Source organism: Branchiostoma floridae, chromosome 13 (assembly GCF_000003815.2).
Source record: "Branchiostoma floridae strain S238N-H82 chromosome 13, Bfl_VNyyK, whole genome shotgun sequence".
In the NCBI taxonomy this organism is placed as follows: Eukaryota; Metazoa; Chordata; class Leptocardii; order Amphioxiformes; family Branchiostomatidae; genus Branchiostoma; species Branchiostoma floridae.
In genome coordinates, this window is record NC_049991.1 from 8336318 (window position 1) to 8346285 (window position 9968).

Sequence of the window (9968 nt, forward strand, 5' to 3'; positions counted from 1 at the left end):
TCCCCCACTTCTAGCAAACATCGGGACGTTTGATGGACAAATTTGCCCAACACTCGGGCTTCCGTTGGGAACATGTGGCCTGTCAGTCAGGCACACAATGGATCCTCACACCTCCGATGGGGCACGCGGCATTGTTTGTCTCACCTGGGCGGCCCATACACACCTGTACAATCCAAACGTCATCCCCGCCACATGTGCGGCTATGCCTACGACAACTCTCGTACATTGTTACCAAATTGGTTGTGGTCGACCTGTCATGTCGAGAACCCCCCGAGAAACAATAGACTCTTGTGACGGTCTTTTTCTGGGTTTTATTAATGCCAACACCTGGCCTGTGGTGAAGTAGGGTTTCTTTACTAAACACTTGACCGTCGGGCCGCACCAATTCAACTTACTGGTTATACATCTTCCAGGAAATACTGCGACCGAGATTTTTAAAGAAAGGCAAACTGCAAAATATTTTCTTAGACTAGTAAGTTTACACCATTCACCCGGACGGGAGACCTGGCGCATCCCCGTCTTATAACCAGCCAGGAAAAGAGTATATGTCACTACGTAAGAGGCGGTATAACCCTGTCGTGTGTAAGCATGTCGACTGATGATGAAATTTGCTAATTTAGAACTTTTTGAAAGAAGGGAGATGAGGGTAGAGTCAAACTATGTTAAAGCAGTACCAATTTGGATTTCTTGGTTTTCTGATTCAGCATTTCGCTTTTTCTTTTTATTAGGAAAGAGGGCCAGAGAAACCATGAAATAAGATAAATTCCTAGTATGTTTGCTATGTCTGTCCCTTTTTGAAAGAAGGGGAACTCTAGTGCCAAACTCAACTAGGGCCATGTGATCTTGATTTCCTGTTTCGTTGATTCATTATTTTTTGATTGAAAAAAAATATATACTATGTGCTACATGGGGTATGGATAAAATTACATTGGTATTGCCCAACACAACTCCTTAAGTCAACATAACCTTTAAGATCAAGGACAGGTTTGCTTACCCAGGTGATGACTTTTTCAAGACGTGATATCACACTGTATGAACAGAATTTATTTTCAGCACAGATTGTACTTGAATATACCTTTTATAAAGACAAACTATACGTTGTGTCATTTTGTGTGTGCTAAGATCCCAGGTATGTGTTTCCTGACAAAACCATGGCTGGTAAGTGGGGTAGACAAATAAGGAGGATATAGTACCTGTGGTCTTGTCTTTAATGGCACACCTGCACACACAGTTTGATAAAGATGGATTGGACAGGTAGCACACAGTCTTGGTGCTGACGTAATTTTCAAGTGTCAACATTTTCACAGGCTAAAGTTCTGGCTGGAATTGAAGTATACATGCACATTGGATTTCTATTTTCACTGCACAGTAAATTGTAAGGTACCTGTAAGGGAAAGAAATTGCCTGAAAATCTTGTTACATGTACTTGTAGCATATATGGGGAATTTTTTACTTTTTACTTTTGATGTTCTTTTATATTTGTATGTTTTACATTCTGAAAATATCTCAGAACTACTTACTACTGACATATATATTATTCTCATATCTGACCAACAAGTTACAACTGACATTCCTAGTAGGAAGAAATTACAACTGACATTCTCACAATGACTTACAACTGACATTCTGAAAACAATTTATATCTGATGTTATCAGACTTTTTACAAAAAATTGACATTCTCAAAACTACTTACAACTGACATTCTCAGAAGTTTCAAATGAAATTCTCAGAAATGACAACTATATACATGTAACATTCTAGGAACTTAGAACTGGTGCCATCTTAAGTGAGTTGTAAGCAAGAAAAATTGAGACATAGTTGAAAGTTTCTCACTTTGCTATATTCTAAAAGTATTTCAGGAGTTTGAAGTATTAGGAGCCTTTTTCATATTATATGCTGTTGTAAGGAGCAAAGTATGTGTTATGATTATTTTACATGATTATCTATTACAAGTTTATTGAAAGCAATAAAAAGATCTAATAAATGTAATTCTAGTCTGACCGGTGACACAGCGTTTGTTGCACCTACGGCATGAAGACTTACAGAACTGCTGGTTTTCTGTCTAAACGTCCCCATCCAAATCTGCTTGAACCTCTTGATCCCCACTTGTAACAGTCAAGTACCTTTTGTAGAGAAGAGTGGGAGAGAAAACACAGCTGGAAACAACTCTGCTTCAAAATCTGTAACACTGTAACACCAGTCTTTATTCATTGTTTAGGTAGCTGTGGCCACTAAGGAGAAGAAATGATTTCAGATTCACCAGCAATGCAAACTCGCCATCTATTGTGTGAAAGGCCTGACAAATTCATTCCTGTAGTGCACAGATATTTTGGAGCAAAAATTTGAAATCGTTGGTTGCAACAAGGGCTTTCCTCAACTTCGAATTTTTTTCATCCCTTTATCAAAATCAAAATCAAACTTTATTCAATCGAACTTGGCAGTCAAAAATTCAGACTGAATTGTGCCAATTGTACAAAATAAATTCCAACAAGCAGGTCGTTAGGGAAATGCGTCTGAAATCTTCAGGACCTTTGTAGGCCTGGTCGTCTTCTTTAGTAGGAGCATTCACTTTCTGAAACTATGTACCAAGGACCTTTAGTTCAGTCAGTTTTCATTTTAATCTTCCTGTGAAAAAATCCAAGAACATGATCTCAGCAAAGTAATTGGTGTAGACTTTCTACTGATTAGTCTCTTTATTTTGTGACTTAGACGTACTTTGCAACTGATCTATCATAAACTTTTAAACTTTAATTTTTTTCTTGGTAGGTATTGAGTAAAAATGAATGCTAGACATCCAACATTTTGTAACATTCAAATTCATATCACATAGAAATTTCCTTGAAACAGTTCATATTGAAGTTACACCAGTCCTTTGAAACAAAAGTTTCAGTTTTCTCTTTTTGCAGTAATTGTATCATAAAGATATATTATTATAATCATAACAACATCATCATGTAACAACGTTTTGAAATATCACATTACAGATTTAGTGGAGTGTAATAATACTACTAACAGAGTATCATTGAGTCACAAAGTAAAGATTTTTCATAACATTTTGAAATATGCCAATTCTGCCAAGATATCAAAACAACAAAAAGAAGTTTTCACAAGAAGCAAAATGACAAAATTTCATAATTCCTTGATGCTTTCTCATATCAATGAAGACACAGATGTATAAAAAGAATTTGAAAAATTCCAATAGTTTGCATCCTCTTGTAATACTCAGTACAGGTATTTTACCTACAAAGTAATTGGCAATTTTGAGTCGTCTCCGCCTATGACCCACGTCTTGAAGAGTCTTTAATAACATGATTAAGGAAAAGAAGTGGACATGCACCAGAGACTTCAACACCAGAGACTTCAACACGCTTCCTCAAGATACAAAGAATGTTTGTCCAAGACGATGTTTGTGGATAAATACCCCCAACGTCACCCAGACGTCCGAGGAGGAAGACTCTGTCTTTGATGTTTCTAATGCTTTATTTACACAAGTATCTACGGTGGTGTTCTCAGGGAAAGGTTAATGGAACAGAAGCAAGACGGGAACAAAACTGTCAAAACAGGGCGGTACAGTACTGCCCCCCTCCCTCCCAAGGGTACGTAAGGGGGCCTGTATGCCACTTTTCCATAAGGTAAAGGCTTTTTACATTTCAACACATCATAATTCATAAGAAACTTTTTTATCCCCTTGATTTGTAGCGTGATGGCCTCGTTTTTTGTTATTGGCTTCCTGATTTTTGTGTAATCCGTCAGTGGTGCCACTAAAATGTACACGTAAGTGTTGTCAGCAACTAACCCTCACCCTGACCCCCCCCCCCCAAACACCCCCATGCAGCCCCTCCAATAAGGATCCATGTCTCAATGCCTTACTGTTGTTGTGTGGCATACCTGGTTACTAAGACGGTCGTTGGAGGTTGTAAGATGTGGCAAAGTGACCTTTCTGTGTTGCGAAGTGTCCTTTCCTATTTTTGGAGTGGCATTTCCACCCATCGTGGCTTCCAGAGGTGGCTAACTGAAGGTCATGTTCAAATTGTACCTCTTGGATGTATTGTGTTGAAAGGTTAGGCCACACTAATTTAATTTGTTGTTTCTGGGACTAGAAAGAAGATGCTGTCAAACTCGAAAATTAACATGAAAAGAGAGTCAGAAGGAAAAGTCTAAAATGTACAATGTACAATGTATATAACTTGGTTCACAGAGTTTCATAGAGACAATGTACATAGTTTGTTGGTAGATTTTCTTCCCAGTCCATTTTTTGATCATTTTTGTTTTCAGTTTTTGAAGAAAAAAAAGAATGTGAATTGGAAGACCCAGATGTAATACACTTGCGGTCAGAGTTTCAAGATGTGGCTAAGCATACAACTTTTGTATGTCTGCAGTCAAATTCTAGTTTTCTTCTCATTACTCTGTATTTATTTTGTCTTAACCCTCTCAAATCTTTACCTTTAAGTGTCTGAGACCCACAGAAACGAATTTGTGTCACCTGAATTCTGACTGGAGAGCAACAAGTCTTAAACTCATCCAGAACAACTGTATAGTGAAGTTACTTGTTCGAGGATATAAAGTCAGGTTTAAGTTTTCCTCCTGTGTTTTCATCTTAACCTCTTGGTGAAATATTGATGTTAGAATGTCCAAGAACCGCAGAAGTGCATTGTTGTAGCCGGAATCATTGTTAGAGTGTAGCAAGTCTCAAAATCATCCAGAACAACTGTAAAGTGAAGTTACTTTTTTGAAGCAATAAAGTCAGATTCAAATTTTCCTCCTCTGTTTTCATCTTGACTCCTTGGTGAAGTATTGATGTTAAAATGTCCAAGACCACAGGAATGTATTTGTGTAGCCCGAATGATGGTTAGGATACAGCAAGTCTGTGAATCAGCCAGCAGAACTGTATAGTGAGGTTGTGTTTGTTGAAGTCTGCCCCCCTCCCCATCGCCGGAGGCTGTGACTGACAGGGGTTAATGTACAGGGCTGACAGATCCAAACCACACATCACCCGGCCCACCGTCAAACCAGCAACAAAACATGACATATCAGCACTTCAAACAACCCCCTCCACTGCCAACTGACTAACTACATTGTAAATCAGTGCTAATCTAATCAATGGGTTTAACACATTGGGGTTGTACCTGTAGAAGCTTTAGGCAGGCTTTGGAAACCAGGTCATTCCTTTTTTTCAGAGATTCCCCTCCAGACCCATTTGCAATTTGATGACAGCTTTTGCTGAACTCCTTTACTTTGGGATCAATTTGTTCTTAGTCCTGTTGTTCTGTTGCAAGAAACTTTACATATAGAAAGTGTATAATCTTCTTCTGTTGTGTATAAGCATCTGTTTTAAAAGTTTTTGTGTGTCATGTTTTGATAGTTTGGTGGTCCAAATGTTTATCACAGAAAGCCAGTACTTGAAACAGTCATAAACTTGCAAGATAAAGGGTTTAGAGGATTAAAGGAATAATGTACATACATGTAGTACATGTCAGGGCAGAGATTGCATTGTACATTTTGTATCAAGATACCGATCTTTAAAAGATATTCCTTAAAACTGATAACGTTAATAGACAGAACTTTTTAACTTTGATTGGATCGACTTAAGATTTAGAATTGCAATTAAAATCAAGCCAGAATTATTTTTAGTTGACAACTTACAAATAAATGAATCTCAAAATGGTCCAATTCAAGAACACAAATACAAATATCAAATTGTGGTACAATGCACTGTCCACAGTCGCCCAAGTGACTGGTCATCAGTATTGATCCTAAAAGAAGGCGACAGTGGTCGTTGAAAATTTGATTCATGTATACCTATGTGTTGGAAGAAAGTTTAGCATTGTACTATGATTACAAATGAGCTTCCATGTCAAGTATCAAATTGATATATACATGTATAGGGGTATGAAGACTTTGTTGTACATTGTACAGGTACTCATTATGTAATATGTACCCAGCATTCATTTGGTTTTCTCCCAAGATGAAATACCTGACATTGGCGGCACTTCAGCTATCTCATAAGGAACACAAACATTGTACGCCACGGTCGCTGCCATTATCAACAAACAAAACTTTCCCAGATTGACGCGCTCTTCCTCTTGTTCTGCAGAGTTAATTGATGACATCCAAACCGGGGTGGCGAAGACCGACGCCAGACTGTTAAAGGAGACGAGACACGTCAAAATCGTGGACAAGAAGTCGGCCAACTGTGGTGAGTAATGCTCTCGTACGCTCACTTACTCAACTCTCCAGACTTGGTCCAGCTGATTCTGAGAAACGTGTGATTCATCCGGACCAATATTTGGTGGGGATGGTTCCGGTAAACTGGAGGGAAACCACAAATTTGTCGTTGACGTTGAAAACTGTTTTGATACATGTATCCGCTGTCTTTTTTTCCTCTCAGATTTTGCTTTTTATAAACCATGTCTTTCTTTGCTTGGAACGTGTAATATGTACAACTTTTTGAAGTACAAGTAAAGTTAGGCATACAAAGTGCTGTAAGCATCATCCCTATGAAGATAAAAAGGATGAAGTGATATACAACTTCTTATAGAATAAGGGTGGGTACCGGTACAGAAAATTTAAGGTACAGGTATGGCTCATGGCTCAGTCTGATTTTTTTTCAACACGAAAAACCACTTTTGTACCGGTGTACCGGTATCCACTGCTAGTGTTAAGGCATTGACTTGCTCACATCTCCAATCTTTCTTCTTTGTCTTCTGCACTTTCCAACTTTACTTCTTCAATAGGAGGGAGAAACTCTGATGGAGGTGTGTACCAACTGTTCTAGGGGGGAGGGGGGGGGGGGGCATTCCTTCTTGTGAAATTTTTCTCATTCGCACACTCATTGGCTTATGCTTTGTTATGCAGTAAGCGACATTGCTATAGAAAGCACAAGATATCAGTTCCTGACAGAAGCAACTGAATAGGTATGGGAACAGTCAGACATTTCAGATAGCATCCACTACCTTTCTGCACTGACTGAGAAAGTCCAACAGATATTAAACTAAAAAATGAAAGGCAACATTTTTGCAAAAATGTACAATGTTTTGCTGTAGCCTCTTGTCCAACTACTCGCACACAATACTACTAAGCTCGCCCTATAGTATTGTGTGTGAGGAAAACCTGTACAAATTACTCGTATTGAGAAAAATGCCTAACATCTAACCTAAGCCGTGATTGGCTACCACCAGAAGAAGAAAGAGGAAAGAACACACCAGCAAAAACTTTATGTTTTTTTCCTATCTGGGATGATGTATGAAAGGACAAATTGTAGACTGTTCAAAAACTTAACAACAGTGGATGCTACCGGAAACTTCTGACCGTTTACAAATCTAACCATTTGCTTCAGTAACTTTTACCTTGTGCATCCTACATTCTATTACCTGAATATGTAACCTCCTTCTATATGCTTGCATGAGAGACAAGAGTATTGTATGGGGCAACCTTCAGTGCCTGTTGTTTTGCACAGGGAGATATGTTGTAGTCATACTTCAATGCCTGTTTTTTTTTTTTACAGGAATGATTGTGGTGATTGTCTTACTTCTGATTGCCATTGTGGTGGTGGCCTGTATTCCAAAGTAAGCTGACTACCCCAGGCTAAGATGCAACTTTAGGTAAGTCCTTATGTATCCAATCAGTCTTTATTTTTGAAGTCATTTGAGTCCACCAGTAAAAGAAAAAGGTTGAAGCTGCCATCTTTTACTGATTCAGAAGCAAAACATTTTTTTTTCAATAGCTGGGATGTCATGCAGCTTGTCATTTACACAGAGCTCTACTCTTTTCGTGCCATGGGTTCTTCAACATGCTTTAAGCTAAATAGACAAGACCTCTGGTTTAATGTCCCATCCCAAAGAGAATATGCAACGAACGATATGACTTGTGTGTTACTTGATATCCCTAAATACCTTGTTTTTAAAAACAAGAGATATAGGTAGGTCACCCTGCAGATAAAGGTAAAGTAGTATTACATTGTGTATATCTTCAGACAAAACAATCATGGGATTTTGTATCTCTGTTTCTAGATGGTGAGACCCAGCAGTCCAATTGTCACCAGCCCAAGGTAACCAGACACAACATGCTTGTTCCTTGGATACACCCAACAGTATGTGCAACTCTGACCAACAGCAATCAAACTATACTGTAAACTAAGTTACTTTCTCTGCAGTTTTATTTAAAGGTAGGAGGGAAAAGGCATTTTTTTTAAATTCTGTAGTACATGTACACTGCAGTAACCATACAAGGGACGTATTTGTGGTGGTGACCACGAAATCTTCAAAAATAAAACCGCCATGAAAGTTTGAAGATTTACAAGTAGATCTAATTGCACTTCAGTCATTTGTGCTTGTAGTATTAACCAAACCATTGCCAGTCACCATCATTTGTGTGCAGTTCTGTAAGATGGCAGTCAGGCACCTTTTTTAAATGTCGGACAACTTGAGTAATAAATTTGATGTAGAATGACAGAGATTGATTGATATTCTGTCATCCATAGTGTATGAAGAGACTAAATTTATTTGGCTATCTTTGGAGTGAGGAATGATTGCCACTATATGAGTATACAGGTTGTATGTAACCGTTTTCCCCTAGCACTGATAGATGCATGTTTGTTGTCCATTGGGTGAGAAAGGACAAACAACATGGTTGGCATTTACATTGTAGCTTGGATCCATCCTTGTTGACATTCAAAGCCGAAGATGAGAGTGAAATTGCCAAAATCTCCATCGTATCTTCAGTATTTGTCGCTTCATGATCGATTCCCCCCCTCCAGCAATGAGTTTTGGATGAAAACAAGGTATCTTGTGATAGTAGCTCTGTCAGGGAGTGTCATTGGTCTATGATAATAACAAAATTCAGAGATCATCAAATATAAGCCTTCCCCTGTATGTAGGACCATTCAATTCTGTGCTTCTGTACTTTTATCAACAGTGCCACAAAACTTCATTAAAAATGCCCCCTGAGTTGCATAAAAATCTTGTTCATTTGGTGTTTTTCCAAGTTCCAAGGCAAAATTCAGTCACTCTTGTTTTTATTCCCTGTATTTTTAATCGGTTAGAACAAGAATCATGTTCTTTTGAATCAGTAAAGGGATGGATAAAGCATTTTAACTAAGATACAGAGCTTGATTATATTATCATAATGTTTGTGGCCATCACAGGAAATAGGTTGTATTATGATGGTGTAAATCAGTCGTAGACATAAAATTGACACAATGCATTGCAATCTTGTACATAAATTTACATTTAATAGTTCTGAATCCATTGTTTTTTGGTTAGTTTGTACAGAGTCCACAGTTATATTAGAATGAATAAACAAACACGTCACTGACAATGAAAAGACAACACGTCCCCCTAGCAGCCTTTCAGTCTCGTATCTCACTGGCAAAACCAACGGACGCCTAAAGCAAGGGGCAAATACTGATGGAGATACAATTTCTCCTCACCCATCCTTTAATAATAGACAGGATCTTTTACAGTGACAACATTTTTTTTAGAATATTATACCCCCCGTTTCGGGGGTGGTAAGATGTAATAAATAGCGAGTATAGCATTTATCTACGCACTACGAATTGGCAACAAGAATGAGGAGCAAAAATACCACATGTACACGACTCTCGCTAGCCTATGGAAGTTGTGAAATGTTACAAGCCTCAGCTTTGTACAGGACATCAAGCCACTGACACACACATCCATCGATATACTTACACTTGCAAGTTTTGTCTATTTTGTCATTAGTACAATACAAATAAAACAAGAATTATTGCTCAATGGTAGCATCTGAATTACTTGTTATTATTTCTTCATATCATAAATATTCCTTACTCTAGTTTTTACTTAGCCATCATCAGTTACATCCTTCCTTGTCTTCATGGATCCAACCTCAAGAATAATTACAGCTAGAAAAACGCCTCCTCCCTGGAGGTGTCGCCAAAAAAATTACCAAACCTTTATGTGGTGTTGGGGTCTTCCAATAGCGGTGCACT

General features: G+C 38.2%; 1 protein-coding gene across 1 annotated transcript; it reads left to right on the forward strand.

The window, feature by feature from the left end:
- Positions 1-6095: 6095 nt before the first annotated feature.
- LOC118429222 (syntaxin-8-like) lies at positions 6096-9766 on the forward strand (the record flags this gene model as incomplete). The annotated part of the gene is given in 3 exon segments (XM_035839684.1): positions 6096-6197; positions 7506-7602; positions 8011-9766. Coding segments are annotated over 2 exon segments (167 nt in total), but the record flags the coding sequence as incomplete, so codon positions are not given.
- Positions 9767-9968: the final 202 nt, after the last annotated feature.